Source organism: Fringilla coelebs (assembly GCF_963513975.1).
Source record: "Fringilla coelebs genome assembly, chromosome: 3".
NCBI classification, from domain to species: Eukaryota; Metazoa; Chordata; class Aves; order Passeriformes; family Fringillidae; genus Fringilla; species Fringilla coelebs.
In genome coordinates, this window is record NC_140030.1 from 99279527 (window position 1) to 99302957 (window position 23431).

Below are 23431 nucleotides of genomic sequence, written 5' to 3' on the forward strand. Positions count from 1 at the left end.
GTCTGGGGGGATTTGTGAGTAAGGTGGTTCATCTTTTGGAGGCGACGGCAAAAATGTATATTTATTAGGATTTTCTTCGCGGTGGATGAACACTTGAAGAAAAATCCTTTTGCGGTGCCACTTTGATTTAGAGCGTTGGCTGCTTCACTCACATCAGGATCTGAAAAAATAAGTTATTTCTAAGCATGAAAATAGGAGTACAGTTACCTGCTGTCATCTCTTGCATTTTGTGAAACACAGCTGGAAAAGCCAGGGCCACTTTAGTTGGAAATCTATGGAGAGGCTCGTGTGCTGTCCAGTGGGCCCCATGCTGGCTGATTTACAGCTGTGGGTCAGCTGCTGGTGTAAAGTAAAGCGAATCTGCCCATTTTATCTCCATCCGGGGGGGGCTGTCAGCTTCTTCAGCCCAACTTCAGTGCAGCACGCCAGAGCTGTTGCGTGTGGCAGCGTGTGCTCAGACAGATCCAAGGCTCTCGGGAGCAGGGAAAGCCAGGCTTTTTCATCTGTGCCTGGTGCAGTCATCAGGGTGACTCTCGCTGCCGTCAGTGAGTGCTGGATTTTGCCACTCTAGAATGCACTATTGCTCAAACAACGGTGGGAGAGGGCTGGGCTGCCCAAACACCAGTTTTATATTTGTGTCTCTCAAATGAGTGAACTCTTGCAGTGTGTGTGAGTTCAAACAACGCTTTCTACCTTTTTTAATTCTGATCATTTTAGGCATGCATCTGCACAAGTGGAGGTTCCTGTGTCTTATGGACTTCTCACAGTGTACAAAATTGACAGAGGCACTTCAATTTGCATCTAAGGGCACAGGAAGCTTTCACATGGTAAAACAAACTATAAAAGTGAATTGTGTTTTCAAATGATTGCTGTAGAAATTAGCCAGCTGATTTAGCAGGGTAAATTGAAAGTAGCCCTTTTGGCTGAAGTTAAAATGCATGCCTTTTACATAATAGGATGGCATCTTTGGGCTCTGATTTAACATAATGAACCAGGTGGTGGTAGAGAGAGGAAGAGGATTAGGAGTTTGTGCTGCTGGACAGGTATCTAAGAGCGTGTCCTTCAGAGTACTTCTATTGTTCAGGCAAGTATTGCAGCATCCAATGTAACAGCTCTAGATATTCCTCCTCTCGTGACTGATCCTGGCTTCCATTTAAGTTGGTAGCAGCAACCACCCACTCCTTTTCTGCAGGAACTGGATTGGACTGCTGAACGAACGAAGCTAGACTTTGTGCATATTAAAACGCTGCTTTGATTTTTGTGTCAAGCTGATCTCTTTTCTCTGAAGCTGATTGGAAACAAACAAAAAGAAACTTGATAGCCATAGGTCCTTCAGGTTTTGTCTTAAAGAGCATTAAATACATCTGTAGGTGCTGATTTATTAAGAGTTGTAATTGTGTTCCTTTATACGCCTGCTCTTTTTTAATGGGGAAGATGAAATAAAGAGTTTCACAGGAAAATAATAACATAAATATACCAAGTGCTCAAATTGTCTGCCTGAGAGGCATCAAGAACTTTGAGATCATGTCCTAATAGCAAGGAAACACTCAAACTTCATATTCAAAATTTATTTTTTAGCTTCATGAAATGCAGCAGATTTTATGCAGCATCTAGTTTGAAGGATTTTTGCCATCATTCACACAAGCTGCTTTTTTGTTTTTCAATAAATATTTCATTGGGAAAACATTTTTTTTTAGGAACTCTGACTTTTTTTCACACTGATGTAAAGCACTCCTGCACAGTTCATCTCTGGCAGTGCTAACACTAGACAGATGATCCAAAGTATTTGTGACTATTTTTGCTTTTATGTAACATCTTAAAAGTGTAATCTGTCAAACAAGGAGAATGCAGTACTTTGAAAGTGCGAGTAGTCTTCTAGTGATCTACTTCTCATAAGGGCCAGGTAGCAAGAGAGACACCTGCTTTTAACTCAGCCCTGTAGTAACTGCTCACAAGGAGACAGCTCCAGTTGCAGAGGTTCCTTAACATGCGCACGAATCAGTGCCAGAAATAGCAGCTTTCAGTTACCAAGTCCAAAGATCAGGAGTGTTTCAAAGGAGAGAGCAAGGTCCAGCTTCAATGTAAGCAGGTTGGCACTAAGCAGAGATCTTTAGTCTTGATGAATCTTTTGCTAATTACTGGTTTGTGTAAGATGAAATTTGCCAATCTGAGCATGGTGCTCAGTTTCTCAGGGGTGTATAATTGCATGTTTTCTGCCACTTCTTTTGATTTCTAAACTTTCATCAGTCAGAGAAACTGCTGTCATGAAGAGGTGCCTGTTTTCTGTAATGGAGAGAGACTCTCAACATGCGTTAGTTCTTTAATTCTTTTATAAACAGAGTCAATTTTTGTGTTTGCTGTAGTGGAGGCTTCAGGTTTGTTCAGCATTACCAATGCAAACACTATAACAAAAATAAGATAACGATGCTCGGCTGTTCAACACAAGTGCGGAAGGCAAGGCCCGTAATGCTGTGCTAACCTTGCTCTTGGGTGTGCTGAAGTGTAGCCCAAACTGAGGACCAAAGCAAATGTGTGGCTGGGAGACAGCAGAGCTTTAGTGGGAGAAACAGGCTTGTGTGTGTCACAGGAGGGTCCCTGCCCTATCTCTCGGCTGTGTGGGTATTAAACTGTGTGTCACTGCAGAATAGAAGCTGCACTGCCACCACGTTGCTTCCCCGATGGCTCCTGGTGAGTATGTCAGATGCTGGCTGTCATTGCTGAGTGGCCAGGACGAGCTGTGAAGATGTGCTGGCTGGGACATTCCTCCAGAGCAAAGGGGATTTTCGGGGTGGGGAAGACCTGATTCAACGGGCATTTCCAAGGGAGAGTTGGGGCAGTCTCCAGGGGTGATGGGTGCAGCCTCAGTGGCCTTCAGAAAGGGCTTTAAGCTGTGACTAGGGGTGGGAAGGCTTGAAAGGACCGAAGAAACTGTCAAGTCACCAGAGAGCCAGTTTTTGGGTTTCATGTGTCCCTTCTTTGAGGGTGGAGTCTCATCTAGCTCAGGTGAGACAGCAACCACTGCCACATCAGAGTGACACTGGATTGAGGCTGCTGTAGTGAAGTTAAAACCGTGCTCAGAGCCCTGCGTTAGCTGAGCTCAGACCACTGTTTTCAAGTGAGGGGCCAGGTTTGGTACCCTCCTCAGGTTGGTACGTAAAATCAGAGGTGTTGCCATAGAATGTCTGAACTTCCCAACCTGTATAACATGATCAGTGCTTTGAGTACCGTTGGTTTTAAATTTCTCCTTAATATCACAGATTTCCCCTTAATATCACTCTGAAATTGAGTTTTAAGTGGCATTGAATGACATGACTCTCAGTCTGTGTAAGTTTTAGGAGCCAAAATCTGTTTACTTTGCTTTCACACCAGTAAGGTGTGAAAGCAAAGTAAACAGTTTGTTTTCAGTGAAGTTACAATTGAAATTGAATTCTTGATGTAGAATACAGAGAGGAGTTCAAACATGGGTTGTTTTCTTTTAATGTCATTTTGAAAACTGGGTAGTATATGGAAGTAGCAGAAAAAAGAAGTTCCCTTTTTCAAGGAGTCCTGAATTGGTGGAAAGATCTAAACTTGCCCTAATACTTCCTCAGATGTAACAATTAACAAAACAAACTGTTTTTCTTGATCCCAGATTTTCCACCCCACCCCAGATACCCTTGTACTGTTTGAACCACACTGACCTTTAATGGAAATGTGACAATTATTGGCCGTTTTCATACAGTTTCCTATAGTAGCCTGTAACATTAGTCTTAAAAAACCCTCCTGTCATGCCAGGCAGGCAATAAGGTTGAGTGAACTGTGCTATAGCAAGAACCACCCATGACTGGAGGTAAACTATGCGGATATATGTTGGGGTGGAGGTTGAAAGGAGCGTGGAGGGCATATTTGAAGCAGACTGTGCAACTGCTATAGCAGGTCTGACTAGTTTGAGATGCCTAAAGGCAGCTTTGTCTTAACTTCAGGTAGCTGCAAAATGAAGTTTTAAATCCTAATTCAGAAATACATCATCATCATCTTCCGGTGCCTCCACAAACTTTACTTTTCATGTGTTTTTACAGGCGCTCTTTCCCTTGGAAAAAAGCCTTTAGTAGGTACACGTCCACGTGCATGCATATCATTTGCATATTTTTCAAATATACATTTCATCAAGATAGGAGACTAGCGTTTGTGTGCAAACCACAGTGTTTTTTTTGAACAGTGGTGGTTACATTTTGCTTTCTCACTGCTCTGTGGGCCTTGTGTGAGACAAGCCACTCTATTTCAGCACTTTTGGCACGGCCTGATTTGCTGCGGGTCGGGTCTCGTGCCTGCTCCTGGCCCCGTGTCGGAGCAGTGCCTTTGGCTTCAGGAGCCTGTGCTGCGGTCACAGGGGTTTTGACCAGGGTACTTCCATGTTGGCTGTCCCAGGGGTCCAGTAACCTGCTTGGGTTACCCTGCTGGGACCTGGCTCCCCCTTACCCCCTCCTGTTCCATCTGCTTGGCGAAATTGGCTCTTCTGAACAACCCTTCCACTTTCCTTCCCTAACTAAAGTGTTCCACAAATAGCTTGTGAATGAATACAAGAGAGAGAATATTTTCTCTGTGAGTGACACACAGTGTCAAGCTTCCTGTCGCTGCTCTGCTTCCCCTTGCTGGCAGGGGCACACACGTGATGTGTGTGTGCTTGGATGAGGACTTTAATTGTGGGGAAAATCAGTATAATACTATCATGGGTGAGGTGAGTGGGTTGTGCCTGACTGAATATGCAATAAAGTTTCAGACATTTCATTTCCTGAGCTGTTCTTCTGTATTTTCTGCTCCCAATTTCCAAATTTTCCAAACTAAAATTTTGTTTGAGGTTAAGTTAGTTTCTTCTGTGTTAATTAACATGTCCTAAACATGCCTCAAAATACTGACTTAATACACGTGTTGTCAAACTATGCTGTTAAAAGGGTGCCTCCATATAAGTTCAAATTATTTACTTGAAAATGTTTAAATTACTCCACATAGAAGAGACTTGAGTCCCATGGTGGCTGTTTTAAAGAACATCGCTTCAGTGTAGTGCTTTTTATTGTGAAATCAAGCAGGTGCCATGAAAAATGGAATCTCTTTTGTCTCTAACTCAAACCTGTTACAGGTTGAGAATAGCTCAAGGTTGGCCAAACTTCCTTTAGTCAGTTTTCAGAAGGCTCCTTTGTAGGACATGGAAACACATGTTGTATTTCAACAAATGCAAGAGCTTTAGTGCACTGGACTGAAAGGCCAGCAGTTAGCATCTTATCCAACATCATTTAACACCATCTGAGCAAACTTTCCTGTCAAATTTTAACTATGTTTTAAAAATTAGTTTTGTTTTCACTGGTGGTGGAGAAACATCCAACAGCTTTTTCACTTCTTTAAGAGAAGCTTGCAGAGTGAGTGGATTCTTTTTGTTTGCAGGGTTGTGTTCATTTCATTTAAGCAAAAACATTGAAAACAACTCCTGTGCTGTTTAAGCTACTTTAAAAAATGCCAGGGAAACACCTTTCTTTTCTCCTAACTCTCAGTAGTACAAAACTGGTTAGCAAATAAAATTTGCAGGCCAGAAACTAAAATGACTTGTCATTGCTGGCATTTGTACGGTGCATTTGCAGTATATATTTCTTCAGAGGATTTTTTTTTTTCCTTTCTCATCTTCTTCCCTCCTGCCATTTGCTGCTTTTCAGTTTGACTGTGATAATTTATTCAACACTGTTTTCAGAGCAATAACCTACTTTTTGGCAAACCATTCAGTTCTTTCACTAGAGTGGGGGTTCTCCCCCCAAGTGTTTATTAAGGGTCTGTGACAAGGGGGAAAAACAAGCTATCTTTGGGGAAATGATGCTACGACAGGATTCAAACAAAGTAATTATACATAGGTGAGAAAAACTCCCTTATTATACACGAAGGGGTCTCGTCTCTCATGGGCACACACGGTTCTCATTAACCTTTGCAGGAATTGCACAGGTCCAGTGGAGATGGGTGTGCAGTGCTCAGTCCCTACGCACACTAAAAATAAAAGGCAGCCCGTGCCACGTGCGTGCCAATAGAGATGTCTTGTACAATACAGCACAACGTCGCCGTGATCCATTGTTCTGTGCGCCAGAGCAGGGGAGGAGGGGTGCACAGCCCGGCTGGCTATTTCATCATTCTCCCTTAGAGCCTGACCAGTAGCATCTTGTCATTACAGGCATGTAATTTTAGCAGTGAAAAGGGAGGTGTGTGTGTGTGTGTGGGTTTCCCAGCCTGTGTCACTTTCTGGTAGCTGTTGTAGGTCTTTCAGATGATTGTTTTGAATTTCATTTACAAACGAGGTGTCTCTTTTTAGACAGCGCTTGAGCTGTGCCGGTGCCTGCTGGCTCTGCAGTGGGAAGGAATGGAAGGCAGTCTTGGCTGAATTGGGCCCTGGAGCAGTACACAGCCATCTTAATTCCTGCTGCCCCACCTCTTGAGGAGATGGCTCTGGTTCTCCCAGCATGGAGTTGTGTGCACCAGCTCCACCGTGTCTCCTTGCTCACTGACACGGGAATTCGTGGTGTCATGGCCCTGCCTGTTGGTCCAGCCCAGAGTGCTGCACTTGTGGGAAGAAACAGTGGTGTGGAGCAGGAAGAGCTTCTGGGCTGATCCCAGGGAGGCTTGTGTGTAGAAGCCCTTGCATATTTTTGGGTGCCAACAAGCAGAGCCTGTGAATAATCAGCTAATCACGTAGTAAAGTCAGGGGATCTGGCCCAGTGCTGTGCCTGGTTTGCTTCACTGCAGCTCTGATCCTGCTGCTGATGCCCAGGTGTGTGAAGCAGCTCCTGGTGCTTCAGCAGATTGCTGAGCCCATGGGTTCACAGCACAATAGAACTCAAGTCACACTTGGCAGGCCTGGCTGCTTCTTTAACACTGCCACATGGAGACCCAAATTTCAAAACAGCCTCAGTCTAGCTCTTTTTGGTGGCTCTTTGAAGCACAAAGCCCAGGTAAGCTGAACCCCAGGGAGGAGGCTCCTGGTGGTGGCTCAGACACTGCTGTGAGTAGTCCATGTGTGCAGCCATCCTGGGAAAGGATGTAAAGGAGATTTGGCACAGAGGTGACCTGAGATAAGGGCAGCTTTGCCATCTTCTGGAAAATCTTTCTCCCCTCAGTAGGTAGCCCTAACAAAGCATTTCCTGGTAGTGGGAAGGAGGGACAGCTCCACCCTGATCTGGCTCAGAGCAGGTGGTTGGTGGTCAGCAGAGCCATGTCTGCCCCAGGCCTGTGAAGGGCTGTGGTGGGGTTGGCAGTCATGGACAGTGTGATTCCTACAGCTTCCAGTTACGGACGAGACCAAAAAAGGGCAGGCTGGGGGCTTGTTTGCATCTTCTGGGCACTGTTTTATAAGGAAGCACATGGGAAGTCCTGTCTGAAGCAGGACATGTGAGGATTGACATTTTGGCTTTGAGATCTTTGAGACAGAAATTCGTTTCTAGTGGGCAATCCAAACCTGTTCTGCTTTTTTCCAGTAAAGACCACTGCCTGCTTGTATGTGAACATTAAATAAATGTTTTTCAACCCTGGTGTGTCACTCTGGTATATTCTCCCTCTTGCTTTGCACTGAAAAGGAATTGTCAGAGTTGCACTGGGCTTTTGCTCTTGCCTTCAGCCTCACAGTGGTTTGCAGTGTGCCTTGCTGGCTTTCCACGCTCAGAACCTGTGCAGTCTTGTCCACCTTCTGGTTCTGCCAGGGCAGTCTTTAATGCTTTAACAAGCTAACAAGTGCTCCTCTGATTTAAACTTGCATTAACTTCTGCTACCCTGATAGAATTCCTAATATTATAAACACCCTTAATAACATGGCTATAATCTAGAAAACCTGCTGTCCTTTTTCCAAACAATTACTTAATGAGGCAGTAATTTATTCTAAGCTATATTTATTGGAGCCCATTCCAGCTTTATCAGACCTACTCTGGTTGGATGTGTGCAGTTAGTCAAAAACATTAAAACTGCTCCACTTCTTCCAGGGGAACATGTTACATTTAGCAAACTGACAGCATTAGAAACTGTTTCCAATTTAATAGAAGCATATGTTTCCTGCAAGGCTTAACACGCTGCAGAGTTAGAGATTGCCTTCCACTGCGGCTTTGCCTTTTTTTAGCGCGGTGAAAAGGAGCTGCAAACCGAAGGCAGAAGTGGAGTTTGTGTTTTTGGTTGTTTTGCAGAGATCCTTCTAGCAGGGCTTCGGCGGGCTGCAAGTTTAAGAAACTCTCAAGAAAGTGGTGTGGGCGGTGCACACAGAGCTCTCGCTCCAAATGCAGTTTCTGATCATGAACAAACAGCAAGAGCTTGCTTTGCCCTCTGGGCCTCAAATAGTACAGTATGCAACAAGGGAGAGCAGGCAAGGCACGAGGATGGAAACAGTAGGATCAGATTACAGTTTCAAAATATCGCTGGAACACGTTGGCTGGCGTTACACTATTGACTGGCTTTATAATTGCATTGCTTATTTGCTAGGGAAGGCTTCACCTTACTTTCTGATTAACATGGACACTCCTTTGGGGACCTGGGGACTCCAGGCTCTGAGTATCAAAGGCAAACCCCGTGAGACTTGGACGACTTCAGATGCTTCTCAAATGAGAGTCTGAGCTTCCTCTGTTGTCTCCTGTTTGCCAGAGGTTTCCTTACACAGCCCCTGTTGAAGCTCTACTTAGAATAGCCTCTAACAGTCACCCACTATGGTTCTCCTTCTTATTTTGATTTTAACTGGAGAGGAGAAAAGACCCCTGTCACTCAGCTTGCTAGCTGCTCTTCTCTCAGTCTTCACTCTGTGTGAAGTGCCTAAAGCAGGGGGCTAAGGCTGTGTTTCTGTAGGGAGAGAGAGAAGCTGCCTTTCTTGCTAAATGCAGGAGTGGGATGCTGAGGAGCTTTACTTGCTTCTCTGTTTCTTCTGGAAGAGCTGAGGTTTACCCATCCACCACAGGAGATGGGGAAGAGTTAGGTCCCTGTAAAATATGTGTGAAAAATACCTGCCACTTAGAGTTACTGCTGGCACTAACAGCCTTGCAGTGAAGGCTTGCAAACATAAAAACAATCCCCTGTACTCTCTGGAAGCAGAGAGCTGCCCAGGAGGCCAATTTTTTTATATACTCTAAAGGAGAGTTTTGTAAGTGCTTATTAAACCTCACTCAGTTAAAAAAAAAAAAATTAAAAAGGGCAGCCAGAATTAATGTAAAATGTGTCAGGGAAAACAAACCTTGCAAATACGGAATGTCTGAGCGCTGGCTCTGGAGAGGACAAAAAGCCCTGCACAGCTCCATTCCCTCTGCCTCTCTTCGGGGATTGTGGGGTTTGTGTCCTAACTCACATGTGACATGAGACACAATTCCTACCAGGCAGGGTTGTCAGGAGTCCTCTTTAGCCAGGCAGCATGGATGCAGTACACTCCAAGATGTAAAAAGTGCATCAGAGCCCAAGAAAGCAGCCTTGTGGGGAAAAAAAAAAAAAAAATAATTAAAGAACTCTTCCCCCCCTCCCCCCCTGACCGGACTGGTCGGTTCACACCCTGCAGGCCAGCTGCAGCACAGCACAGGCAGCGTGGCCGTGCAGCTCTGCATGGAACAGGCTGTCCCAGCCCCGGGATGCTGCCGTGCCAGGCTTTAAACACTCGGCTGTCAGCAGATGAAATCCCCAAGGAGGGGCCCTTTCCACCGAGCTCTGGCTGTCGCCTGTGCAGGTCCGTGTTGCTTGTTTGCTCCAGCCCTGGAGTTAAACCTCCACACCTGGGCTGCTCAGCTTTCCCCCTTGTTTTGAGCGAGGCTGGGAGAAGCTGCCAGGTTTATACTGGCCTTGCCCTCTGCGTTTCCTTTGTAACTTTGAATGGGAGGAGGGTGCCAGCGCTCTCAGCTGTCTGCGCGTCCACCTGCTGGGGCAGGTTTGCTGTGCTTGCCAGGATCCTGCAGGCCAAGGAGCATCCTTCTGTAGTGGGTGAGCCCATGGTCCTGCCCCAAGGGGTCTCCTACAGATGTGTCCGTTCTCTCTTTCTACTTTGGCCTTGGGGATGTGGAAACAGGGACAGGGAGAGAGAGCTTTACTGGTTTGCCTCCCTAGCTCTGGGGGACAGATACTTTGAAGTTGTGGAGACTGGTTACAAGTTCAGGTGGTTCCTCAGGCTGGGTCCAGCAGCGCTGAAATACCTCACAGGAGCTCAACCTGCCTCTGTTAGCTCAGAGGATCTGGCCCTTGTCTTGCCAGTTGAACTCAGTTGGCATAAAAGGCCTTTTTATTTTGGTCCTGCAGCTCTCTGTGCCAAATCCTCATTCTGCTGAAGTCAGTAACAAAACACCCATTGACTACCATTGGGCCAGGATACAACCAATGGACCCCTCAAGGATGAGGAGTGAAGGATGGAGGAGAGGAAAATTGTATTTCATGTGCCAGAAGTGACACAGAAAGCACTTCCATAATTCACTGGATAGGTTCTTTGAGAAAACCTGGTGAGGGTCACTTACATCTGAGGTTTGTGAACTTAGGGGAATGAAGTGTACAAATTCAGTGCTCTCATTGCACTTTGGGGGCTCTTATGGGGAGCTTTTGTGTTGTGGGGTTTTGTTGGGTTTTTCCATGCATACATGTGAAGTAGCATATTATTTTAATTCCCCCAAGCTGCCGTTTTCTTTCTCTCTCCTTTTTTACACCCCCTGTGGTTTTAATTGCCTAAAACTTCAGAAAGTAACCGGTCCTGCTTTAAACTCCTCTTCTCACACGAGCCCCTGTGGTTCACACCTGTGTTTCAGTGTTCGGCTGCCTGGAGGGGAATGGTTGCCTGTGGACTTGGGGATTTTGATGCTTTTACCTTTTGGAGCAACATGGTGTTTGTTCTAAAAGTAACCTCAACTCTAATAAGCTAATTATTAATAGTTTATAATAAGCTGTTCATCCTCTAGACTGACTGAGGGGGTGGCGTAAATCTATGAGTGGAAATGCGACTTCTTAAAAACCCTTTTCCACTGTTCCTCTTGATGTTCAGTTCCTCCTTTTTTTCTTTTTTCTCCTTCCTGTCTGTCTCAATGAGCAGGGAGGGCCTAGTGGATTGTAGAATTGATTTCCAAGACGAGCTTTTGGTCTCGAGAGGTATTTTAAACTTAATTGTTAAAAGTCTTTGGGAATTAAAATTACAGGTTATTTTTTGTTATCAGGTGAGCAAAATAACTTTTTCTCTCAGTTTTTACATACCTGGTGCTTTTCTATGCCAAAAAGAAGTGCCTATTAAAGACTTCAGAAATAGTCTGGTGGTGTCAAAGTGTCCAAAGCACAGTCAGTAAGCACAGTGCTCCTCTCACAATGCACACATAGGATTCATCACTGAGTGGGCTCAGAGACTCAGGCATTGCCCGAGCTCTTCTGTCTTTCATGGATGAGGGCTGACTCCGGAGAACCATCCGCTCCAGGCCGGTTATCTCTTCTACTGAGCCCCAACCACTTTTTTTTCCAGCTCTGTTTGAAGACCATGCAGAGCCAATAAAAGGAAGCTAAATGACACGCAAATGAGGAAAAAAAAATATACTACTTTTGTTTTTCAATTAAGAAAAGACAACTCCCAAACAATGCTAGGGTTTCTCTGGCGCTGAGGCGCGTGCAATCGCCCTAAATGGGCAAAAAAGCAAGTAGAATCTTTGTCAGCAACAATGGTCTAGCTTTTGGTTCTGGGTCTTCCAGAGCTAGAGCCAACTGGTAGATAATATTGGGGAAGATCTCCAAGTAACTCCCCCCACCCCAATCCCCAGGAAGATGCAGCTTTTCCATTTCTTCAGCTTTCTGGTTCCACATACCTAAGAAACATTGAAAACTCACTTGCAGACCAAAGCCCTGAGACACCCTTTATTACAGCAGCAACAACAACAACAAAGTGACGTCCAGTCTCAACTCTTAACACCCGGCCTCAAAATGATGTTTAGCAAAGGGGTGAAAGTGCAGCAGAAACATGTCTGGCTGAGGTTGCTGCTCAGCCAAAATAGATGCATGAAAGACCTTCCATGAACATTACCCTTTATTTCTGCCTGTGCAGTGCCACATTTGGATGGGTTGGTGTTGTCTGCCTGCCCTTGTCACAGCTGCATGGCTTGGTTGGACAGCTCTCTTCTGACACCTGGGATGGTGCGGGTTTGTCTCTTTTTGTACTGATCTTTAGTCCAGCTGATCTTTTAAGTTTGGCATTTTCGTTTTCCCAGCAGGAGGTTTGGTTGGAAAAGCTACAAACAAAGTTTTTGAGATTAATGGAATTGATTGAGATCAAGTGCTGGTACTGTGGTACTGCACAACATCCTTTTTTTTTTTTTTTTAAATGTTATTCTCTATCTTAAGACATAAAACACTGATCCCTTTAATGCAAGCATGAAACCAATTGGTTAAAGGAGGGAAGAGATGGTTTGAACTGTAAAGAACAAGTAGGCAACATTGTCTTAAGCTTCGATGGTCAGAAACTATGAAATTCCTTTTTGAAGAGCCAGAGAAAGACTTGCAAGCCCCCAAGCATGTCTGATTTTACCAACTCTAGTAGTTGGTCTAAAAAGATATCATCTCCTTGCTTCGCTTGGCATGAATGAAGTGATTTATGGAAACTGGAGGAAAACATTCTTTACAGTTCCCATTGGCACGCCAGAGGAGAAGGGGATAAAATAAAACTTTATAAAGCCAAGAGTCTAGCAATGCTTATATGAGCCCTCTCCTTGGTGGAACAAAGCTGCCATACTTAGGCTGATGTCCTGATTTGGTGCTTCAGGGGTTAAACCCTCTTCAGAGAGTATTAGTGGGGAAAAAGGAAACTGAAAGCTGTGCTGAAAAGCCAGTAGGTGAGACTGGGAGTTGCCTGATCTATTTTATCTTTTAAAAGGGCAAGCTCTGAATCAAGCTACCTGAAGATCGAGTGAGATGTGAAAGCTTGACAGTCACACATACAGGAAATCTTGAATTATCTCTGAGCTTCCTGGAAAATGACGTAGTGAGGTCATCGTAGTATTTATTTAGTGATGATCCCACAGTTCTTACTGATCAGCTTTAAAAAGTGTTTGCTACCAGCACCTCAGTCTTGGGTTGAAATGGGCTCGGTTGGGTTTGTTGGAAATGCTTGGCAGCGTCACCTGGCAATGATGAATAACTGAGCACAGGGAATGGAGCCTGGGCTGTTTTCTTTATCATGGGGGAAAAGGTTTGCTTTGTACAGGGAATGTTTTTATACATTCCTGGCAGAGGCTGACAAACTTCAAACTCTTCTAGTCCCCAAGCCATTTAAAAATGTCTTCTTTAAATAGAGCATTGTGGAAGGAGCGCTGGTATGTCTTTAGGTCAGAGGCTGTCTTTTTTCAGGAGGAGGGGATAGCAGGAAGGGATGGAAAGCTGCTCATCTCCTCCTAACCCCTTGCTGCTTTAAAAACGTGCTAGAATTGGGCAGGGGTTTTAATTCTTGCTAGCCCCATCCTCCCTTTCTTGCTCTTATCTGTCTGAAGTGAAAGGAAGCGTGTCTGCTGTGAACACTGGAATAGCAAAGCCCCCCACTCGCACCCCAGACCCATGTGAACCGCTCCAGAGCAGTCCGTGGAAGTGACACTAGGGAGCAGAGAAAAGCCAGACTTCGGCAGTAGTGCGAACTTTCAGTTGTTCACCCGAGATTCCAGGCGCAGGAATTGCTGGTAGCTGGCCAAGGAGCTTGGATGGCAGCCTACCTGTTCCTCAGCTCTGCTCAGCCTGCTCCCTCCCCCCGCCTTTCTTTTTTTATTGCATAATATGCTAGAAAATTATCTGGATTTGGGACTTATTTTTAACCAGAAGAGGCTCGCTTCACCCGATCTGGTTTTCGATTTACCACCCAGCAAATGCTCTCTGAAGCTCTTCGCACTGAAATCCTGACTTCTTTAGCCCCCTCTTCTGCTTTCCAAGGGTCTCTTTGCTCTTAAATGTCTGTCAGTCATTTCTGGTGACGTTTAACAATGTTGCCTGTCTGCTGAACTGGTGTGCGACCATCAAACTGGGTTAGACCTGCCTAGTGCAGTTGTTTTGCAGGCACTAATCCCACTGGCTGGATTGGGAATTGTACTCAGGAAGGCAAATTTTGTCTCCCAGATGATAGCTGCATAATGTGAGAAGGGTCAGGTCTGGGGTAAAAATCTATATGGCCTTTGCAATTTCTTTTGGGATACCTGTGGCTAGAAAGCCTCTTCCACTTTGTTGGGTTTTTGTTTTGTTTTGTTTTGTTTTTTGTTTGTTTGGTTGGTTGTTTTTTTCCTCTTTAAACAAGGCAGACTTCTTCATGCCAGCAGAATTTGTTAAACAGAGGGAAGGATACAGGAATGAACAGGGAGCTCCTTGTGATCATATTAAAAGAGTGAGCGGGTTAGAGCTCCGGCACCTCACCACTCTACCTGAGAAAACGAGAGAGCGTAATGTTAGGTCATGCTACTGTCACAGCACAGCAACTCCTTCACTCCTCTGCGTTTGCGGGGATCTTGGTGTCACAAAAATAATGGTGACAAAATGAGGTTGGGACTGTGCTGTGTAGAGGAGCATTTCCAGGCACTCTGAAGCATCCTGTAAGAGATGGCACTGGGGACTGAACTGCCCTACTTAATCTTAGCTCAGAAATTATTTATAATGCAGGGCAAGTTTGGTAAAATCCCCTTTGTTTCCTTCAAAATCTGCCATCTGACCAGCAGCAGAGTGTAGTGCAGAGAGTGGTCTTGGGGATTAGACCTAAAGACTTGACAGATCTCCTTCTTCATCTGTAATTTATCTAATTCTGAGTATAATAACTGCATTTCCTGCTCTGGTACTTTAGTCCTTAGGCAATCAGCTAAATAAACCCATGTGTGGATATCCTGGTGTACCAAAGGGCTGATCTCCCAACCTCACTGGGGAAGTTTCTCTCAACACACAATTGCTCGAGCCTCACCTCCCTTCCCCCGTGAACACACTTTTCAATAAAAAGAGGAAATTCATTGTGAGAACTTCGGTGCTTTACATTTGTATTCCCAGGCATAGCACTGTTTCAGTCAGGGAACGTGGGGAAACATTCAGTGCAGTGCCTCTGGCTTGTGCTCCTATGGACAGGTATTTGCTTAATGTAAGGAAGAGGAAATTTGCTGCCAGGCATGCCAGATCTTGAGTATTATAGATGCTGTCTGAACTCCTGCTTGGAATTTGCCAGCACAGCCATGCCTAAACATGGGTGGACCAGAGCCCTGGGTTAGGGGGGCTGCTGCTTTCTCGTCACGCTGCTGTGCACCAAGGCCGACTTATTGATGGGGACAGATGTGCACCTGCTTTGCTGCCTTCATCAGTCTCCTCTCTTCCCTTGCAGATATATGTTGGGGAAAGGAGGAAAGCGGAAGTTTGACGAGCATGAAGATGGGTTGGAAGGCAAAGTGGTGTCTCCCACTGACGGTCCCTCTAAGGTGTCTTACACCTTACAGCGTCAGACTATCTTCAACATTTCCCTTATGAAACTTTATAACCACAGGCCATTAACCGAGCCAAGCTTGCAAAAGACAGTTTTAATTAACAACATGTTGAGGCGAATCCAGGAAGAACTCAAACAAGAAGGCAGCTTGAGGCCCATGTTTGTGGCCTCTTCGCAGCCTGCCGACCCTCTCAGCGACAACTTCCGCGAGGCGCAGCCGGCGTTCAGCCACCTGGCCTCGCCGCCCCTGCTCCCCGCCGACCTGGTAAGCACTATGCCCCTGGAGTCCTGCCTCACCCCGGCCTCTTTGCTCGAGGACGACACTTTTTGCACTTCCCCGGCTGTCCAGCACGATGGTCCGACAAAGCCGCCACCTCCTGCTCTCCAACCAGTAAAGGACAGCTTCTCCTCAGCCTTGGACGAAATCGAGGAGCTTTGTCCAGCACCTACCTCCGCAGAGGCAGTAGCAGCTGAATCAGCAGCCGACGACTCTAAAGCCCAGCCCAGCGAGTCCAACATCCACAAGCCCGAGGGCCTCCAGGAGAGCAGAACGGCTGAACCCAAACTCATGGACCCCCTGCCTGGTAACTTTGAGATCACAGCTTCCACAGGTTTCCTCACAGACTTGACCCTGGATGACATTCTGTTCGCTGACATTGATACGTCCATGTATGATTTTGACCCCTGTACATCTGCCACAGGGGCTGCCTCAAAAATGGCCCCTGTCTCAGCAGATGAGCTCCTAAAAACTCTCGCTCCGTACAGCAGTCAACCAGTAACTCCAAATCAGCCTTTCAAAATGGATCTCACAGAACTGGATCACATCATGGAGGTGCTTGTTGGGTCTTAAAAATATTAGAAATATAGCAACTTTTTTTTTTTGTCTTTTTTCTTTTTTTTTTTTTTTTTTTTTTTAATTTTAAGTACCAGTATATACACTTGGTAGTATTTCCATAGTCCCTCCCAGCCCCGATTCACAGCACTGTGCATGCATCCTTGCTTGCCTTTTTTGAAAAGAAAAGGATCACACTAGTTTTTGCTTCGAGCAGAGTTGGAGTGCCTTCATCCATGTATGACCACTTCTAATGTATTTTTTTTAAAGTGGTTCCTCAAGGAAGACCGAATATCCTGGTATAGGAGAGAATACATATTGTAGACAATGTTATGTTATTACAAAAAAAAAGAAAAAAAAAAGAAAAAAAGGAAAAAAAGGTAAAAGCTAAGCACAAGGATTATGTTGGGGAAAGCTGTAAATTGCATGTGCATACTTGTCTATTTTTTCTATAAGTTTTATTGCGAGAGGTAAAAAAATTTATTATTTAGATAATCTCAATACCATTTTAGCCCTGTATAGGTTGACTTTAGCAATTCAGCCTTTTGGAGGCATTAACCTGCTCCTCTTTAAGTGTTGCATTTACATGGCTGTTTAGAAACTGCTGCCCAAATTTATTTTATATTTTTGTACAGATTCTGCAGTTTATGGTATTGTTTTTTCTAAAAACAAATGCTGTTTATACACACAAAAAAAATAGCTATTTTGATAGGATTTGCTCACATAGTTCCTGCATAATTCAGATGTACAAGAACCACTTGTACTTTTATACAGAGTTGTAATGTTTTATATGTGTATGGTGCAAAGAGAAAATTGGATCAAATAAGCCTGCAGTCGGTTTCCCTGAATGCAAACAAAAAAAAAAAAAAGTGCTTTAAGAAAGGGCTGGGAGCTGCTTCTGCCGGAGTTTCACAAGTGTTTGCTCCCTGCTGTACCCACTGCGCACTACTGTGATTCCTGAAACTTAGAGCCATGTCCTTTTCCAACACGTATGTGAAGCAGTTGGCAGGAAACAGTTGTGGAATTTCACCCCCGGAGGTCCTGAGCGCTGCCGTGGCCGCAGCTCCCGCCCCCCGGCCGGGCGCTGTCCCCAAGCCCGCCCGCCTTGCCGGGCCCCCATCCCGCCCGACGTGGAGCCTTAACCCGGCGGAGATCGGCACCTCGTCACCCGGAGCTCCTGGGAACGCCGTGCCCCGAGCCCCCAGAGCCAGCCTCCCGTGGCATCTCCCTGACTGACGGGCGTGGGCAGAGAGTGGGGCTGGGAGCGTCCGCTCGCCCTTTCTTGGAGCATTTCTCCTCCCCTCTCCCACCTCACTGTGCTAAGTGCTGAAAAAGGCAGCTTCAGTATTACTGCAGTGAAGCTCATCTCGTACCTGCACTGGATGGACTTGCTTTAATATCCATTACTGTCGAAACTGGAGCCAGTCGTGTGACATCACTTGGCATCTCGTATAGAGTTGGGTTCTTGTATCAACTGTGTTACCTGCTTTACACTTTATAGACCCGTTTTACCAGGAATATACAGACACAGCTTTCTATGCATGGTCCCCTTCCCCCAGACACCTGAGAAGTCTTCTTACTGCACCAATAGCTATTTTTTTTTTTCCCTAAGTTCGTTGTGGTGTACATTTAATTTAAAAAGAAAAAAATGTTTGCAATGTATCATGCCTATTGCTGAAGTTGCTATGGCATTTTAGTTTTCCAATGGTACTTTAGTTGTTGAGTGCCGGTTACAACCTATATTGTTGACATGCCTATGGCTTCTTTAGGAATAACTTTTATATTTATTTAAGAAATTTTAAATTATGTTTTACGTCATTTGGCAATATTCAGTCAATTCTGCTCCCTTCTTGTCATGGATGAAATTGGGTCTTGCCTGCCTTTGGAGGAGGCGGCTTTTTGTAAATTGGCACTTTAAACCAGGCCATATATATTTATTAGTATATAGATAGATGTAACGTAGATATGCACACAGACACAGGATGAGAGCAAATAATACATTTTTGCAATGAAGGAACTCCTAATGGAAATGAAATGCATCATGTCCAGCTGCAAAAGGTGCTTCTGGCTCCCAGTTCATCTGTCAGGGAGAGACAGGGCTGGGGAGGAGGGGGGCACTGGCCCAGGGGGGTGGGTTTACTTTTCCCAAGCTGAACTCCGTGAAGCACTGGGGTGCTGATGGATTTGCAGTCACTACACAGACTAAAGAGGAAGGGGGTTACTGCTTCAAACAGAGAACCATTGACCAAGTGTAGCTTTAGGGACCAGGGGAAGGGAGCATGGGGAGAGTGGGGACAGCTCCAGCTCCACCCAGCCCTTGTTCCACAGCAGTCCTCGGCCCTTGCAGGAGAACACAAGGCCTTTCTGTCCCTGCACCTCGAGTACCTGGGAGCACAATCCTGCACAAACCTGAACAGCACCAGTCTCGCTCGGTAACTTGGTAGGCACTTGCCTTACCATGGTTAAAAACTGATTTGCAGGATGCTGGAGCTGCCTGTTTTTTGGGATTACTTAAGTATTTACACCTGCTAGACAAAAGCTCCCATCAGTGCCCTTCTCAGAGACCTGTGCTGTTATGGGGAGTCAGCTGGTTTTTGTTCCCAGAGAGCAGGAGCCAAGCTCTAAATCCAGTCTGCCACTTGGGCAGTGTCTGTGGCTCCTTGGTGCTGAAGCGTGTGTCCTGGGGCAGAATCCCCACGGGAATCCCACAGGACAGAAACCTACTTGATTTGTGGGACTCAGCAGAAGGTTGGGAAGGCTGGTGCAGGCCTGGGTTGGAAGGGCTGACCTGTGGCTTTCCCCCTGCCCAGTCACTGAGTGTCTCCACCTGGGCCTGTGCTGTGGTCCCAACAGCAGCCACACGTGGAATTTCTCTGAGACCTACACCAGGGATGGAGATTGACATTAACGTGCAATGAAGTGACAAGATGGGAGCAGAATAAGAGGGCTTTGGATTTGAAGTGATTTTTTTTTTTCTTAAATTATTTATTCTTTTTTTTTCTTCTGTAAATATATTTATTTTATTGTGAAGCTAACAACATCTGGATTGTAACATGTACAGAATGTATGGTAGGAATGTATCCTCTTGTAGGAATGTAAATCTGTATGAAAAAGGGTATGGGAGCCAGATTCAGAAAGAATTAATTGAGTTCCAGTCAGGATATGCATGGATCACAGGATTATTTTTTCCCTACACTCTTTTTCTAATATGGGTCTGGTTGTTTGAAATATGCAAAAAAAGGTATGGAGGAGGGACAGGGTTATGTTCAAAATTAGTTCTGATCAGGCTCCTACCCCCACTGGCTGCTTGAGAGGGGCCTCCCTTGGCACGCCACTGGAATCTGCCACTGAAGGCAGGAGCAAATGCAGTCATCTCCATCGTGCTGGCCGGGGAAGGGTTTAGAAAAGATGATTTTTTCCCTTATTTTCTGAACACGCACGAGAGGCCCAGCAGAATTCCCTGGGGCCGGACGCCCCTGGGAGGGGGCAGGATGTTCCCTCCGGCCCCAGGAGTTGTGCCAGAGCCACGTCCCTGCCGGGGCTCGTCCCGTACAGCCCAAAGCCCCGGCTCTGTGTCCCACCAGCCGGGCCCGGGGCCCCGCAGCGCCTCCGGGTCCCCACCGCCCCGGGAGCAAAGGAAGCGGAGCATCCCTCTCGGAGGGAGCGGCCTCGCAGCGCCGTCTGTCCGGGCATCGCTCCGGCACCGCCTGCAGCCGGCCGGGAGAGCAGCGCCGCGGAGGCACCGCCAGAAGCAATCACTGTCAGCAGAAATTCGGACCTTGTGCCAGGTAATCCGGATTTTCCTCAACGCCGTGTGGTAAGAGCCTGGGTTATTTAAAACTGATAATTTTGAATCCAAAGTTTACACTTTATTGCCATTAAATTGAGTATATAGCAATGGGTCCTGTCTGACAAATGGTTTAATTCATTCTGGCATGTTTTGAACTTTTTGTTCTTGTTACAGGGTTTCTTTTGGTTTGGTTTGGTTTTGTTCTTATTTTCCTCCCCCGATCTCCCAGTCAGGCTTCAGTATCCTGCTTCTGTGCAAGTTGCTTTCAATATTCTATTAATGAGACTGAACATTTTAAAATAAATTAGTTCTTTTTAAGCACTTTTTTCCTTTTTCTGAAAATAAGCCTAACGCAAGTTCTGGAACCTCTTTAAAAACACAAATTGCAGATAAAAATCCCAACCTCAACTCCTGTCTAGTTCTGAGCATATTCCATACTAGTGCCTGCAAAGGCCAAGATTCTGGAAAAGGTGTAAATAGTGTGACATGTTCAGTGCATGGTTGTTTGAACAGGGCTTGTTATTGTCAAAAAAAAAAAAAAAAAAGAAAAGAAAAAAAGGAAAAAAAAAAGAAAAAAAAAGAAAAAAGGCTGTATTTCCCCTTCCCCTCCCACAGACCTTAGAGCTGTGCCTTTTCTATGCAATATTACAGACATCTGAAACCAGATTACTGTATTCACATGTAGGTATGGGCTGTAATCAAAAAAAAACAATTGGACAAATGTACATGGAAATGAGCAGTCTTACTTTTGTAGTTTTATATTATACAATAAACAATTAAAATAAATTCTGGCTTTGTTCTTTCCCTCCACGAAAGAGGGCAGTCAGGGGAAGACAAGACCCCAGGAGGGCTGCAGGAGGAGGGGTTGGAGGTGTTCACCCGCGGGAGGTGGCAAGGGACAGGGGAGGGACAGCCCGGTCTGACCCCGCTCCACCTGACAGAACAAGAGAAACATCGCCTTGTGCGAGGCCTGTTCCTGCTGTGAGGCTTTTGTCCTCCCGGGCACAGAGAGGTGCCCGTGGTGGCCGTTCCTGGACTACCCGTGCCGGGGGATGCTCGGGGCCGTGAGCGGCTTCCCAGGGAGCGGCCAGGCCGGCCCGGAGCGGGACCTGCCCGCTGCTAACGCACGGCATGCACCGTCCTCCAGGCCATCAAATCCCGGCAGGAAACATCTGATACCTTAATCCAGCGCTTCGTTTATCAGTGCCCTCCTCCCCTCCCCACTCCTCCAGGTGCCTGGTGTTTGCTTTCAGGGCCAGCCAGGAGGGAGATCTCGCCCCTGCCTTTGGCTCCATCCAGCCTCTGGCGGCCGTGCCTGCGCGGCCCCGGAGCGCCCTGGGCTGGCCCCGGCTGCGGTGCTCTGCTCATGAGTCACCCCCTGCGCACGCCTCGCCCGGCCTCCCACACCCACGGGAGCACGCCTGCTCCATTTTGGATTTCCAGAGAACCGAGAGCCGGCGGGAAAAGCAGCGAGTGGTCCCCGTCCCGACGTGCCGCGCATCCCGGCTGCGGGGAGCTGGCTCGTGTTACGGCGCAGCGCCCCGGGCTGGGCACCAGCTGCCGCCCGGGGACAAATGGCTGCGGGGACACGGGGCGCAACGAAAGGAGAAGTGGGAGAATTAAAGCCGGCCCGGGATTGGATTTCTGTCTGCTCAGCAAGCGCTGCGCTCGCAGGGGTGAAGCCCAGCCGGGGCTACGGCGCGAACCCTTCCCTGGGGGCTCAGCTCCCGTACGGGCACGACAGGGTGCTGGTCCGCCGATCCGAGGCAGGGCCGGCGGAGATGCCGCTGTTGCACTCCCAAAGCTGCCCCGGTTTTGTTGCCACCTGCCTTTTGAGAGATTTTTTTCCTCGCTCGTGACTTGTCAGTGAGAGCTGCCTCCAGCGCAGAACACCCGGGCTCCCCACAGAGCCCTTCTTCCCCCTCCTGAGGTGAGGCAGCTTCCCACCTCAGCGAGGGCAGACCATTGCTCTGGGCTTTCAAGATGGGGTACCCGTGCAGGGAGCTGCATCTCCCCGCAGCGTTTGCCCCGACCCGAGGGCAGCTCCAGGCATTCGCCCACAGGCAGCCCTTGCTCTGAGCCCGCCTTGCGGGGAGCAGGAGGAAGGGGGAAGCCGGCAGGAGTTCGGCACAGGCTGGATCGGGCTCAGGTCCGAGGTATCTCGCACCAACACCACAGCAGAGGAGTGAGGCACTTACCCTGTTTCTCGAGGGGACAGGGCTCCGGGGTACCCTGGGGACCGAAGGACCCTCCCTCCCTCTCTCAGGAGGTGCCACTGTGCCCCAGGAGTGGCATTTCCACAGCACTGGGCAGTGGCTCGTTTCAGCAGCACTGGCCCAGGTCTGCATTCAGCTCTGCAGATGCTCGGTATCGCCAGTCAGGGCAGCGGCTCCATGGCTATCAAGAGCCACACCAAGCTCCTCTCTGGGCCCGGGTAAGTGGAAAATCAGGGAGCTGAGGCCACCAGCTTTCAGGGACCTTGCTCAAGTATATGCTGTGTGGGCAGAAAGACGCTCAAACACGGCACTGAGGCAAGGAGGGGATGCAAAAGCGCCCTTGTGCACCGCGCTGCTGGTGGCCTCACCCAGGAGGGTAACGCTCCCTGCCTCCAGCCTGCACATCCATGTGGGACACGTGTTCCTCCAGCACTGGCATTAGGAGTCAGCCCTGCTCACACAGCACAGCCAGCTTCCCTGGACCACACGCATCTCGTATTCACCAGAGGAAACACAGCAGGGAAAAATCATTGGAGAATGAAATCCCCTCCTGCCACAGGCAGTGCTCCATAGAGCTGCTGCGAACCACAGCGAACCCATCACTGAGACAGGTCTGCTGGGATGCTGGCTCCACGGCTGAGCTGTGCAAGGAGCTGCTTCTCCTGGCTCCCCCTGCCCCTTTCCACCTCACCCCTCTCCTCTGGGTTCTTGCCCCCAGCTCCCAGTCAGCCCCGGGTCCCATTTGTCTCCATCACCGGTGGCTGCAGGCTCCTCTCTTTGCCTGGTCCTTGCATACATCATCTGCCTCCTCTCCAGGCAGCTCCCTCCTTCCACAGCTCCCCTCCCTTTTGAAGAAACTGCCTTAGCAACTGGCAGCAGGCCAGCAAGATCATGGGTTTTCCCTCCCACCCTTCCTTCTCCTCCGAAGAACAAGGTGGCCAGGGCCGGGGAAGGAGCCATAAGGCCTCGTGCAGCAGCCACAGGGGTTCTGTGTGAGGCAGTGGGCTGGGCACACCTACATCTCATCCTCCAGCACTCCAGGTGTGCCAGGTGCTCTGGGGTCAAGAGCAGGTAGGGTTCCTTTTAGTCCTCTGTCTCTCTTCCTTTTTCAACCCACCTTTTTCCCAAAAACCAGCCGATTCCTCCCCGGCCATCTCCAGATCTAGAGATCTGCCAGGGGAAGGCAC

At 47.4% G+C, this 23431-nt stretch overlaps 1 protein-coding gene across 1 annotated transcript in view; it reads left to right on the top strand.

Moving 5' to 3' along the window:
• SERTAD2 (SERTA domain containing 2) overlaps nt 1–20818 on the top strand; it is a 78720-nt gene extending 57902 nt beyond the window's left edge. Inside the window, exon 3 of the mRNA XM_084201712.1 lies at nt 15308–20818. Coding sequence (XP_084057838.1) covers nt 15312–16256 — 945 coding nt within the window. The 5' untranslated portion in view covers nt 15308–15311 and the 3' untranslated portion in view covers nt 16257–20818. The remainder of the gene's footprint in view (nt 1–15307) is intronic.
• The last annotated feature ends 2613 nt before the right edge of the window (nt 20819–23431 follow it).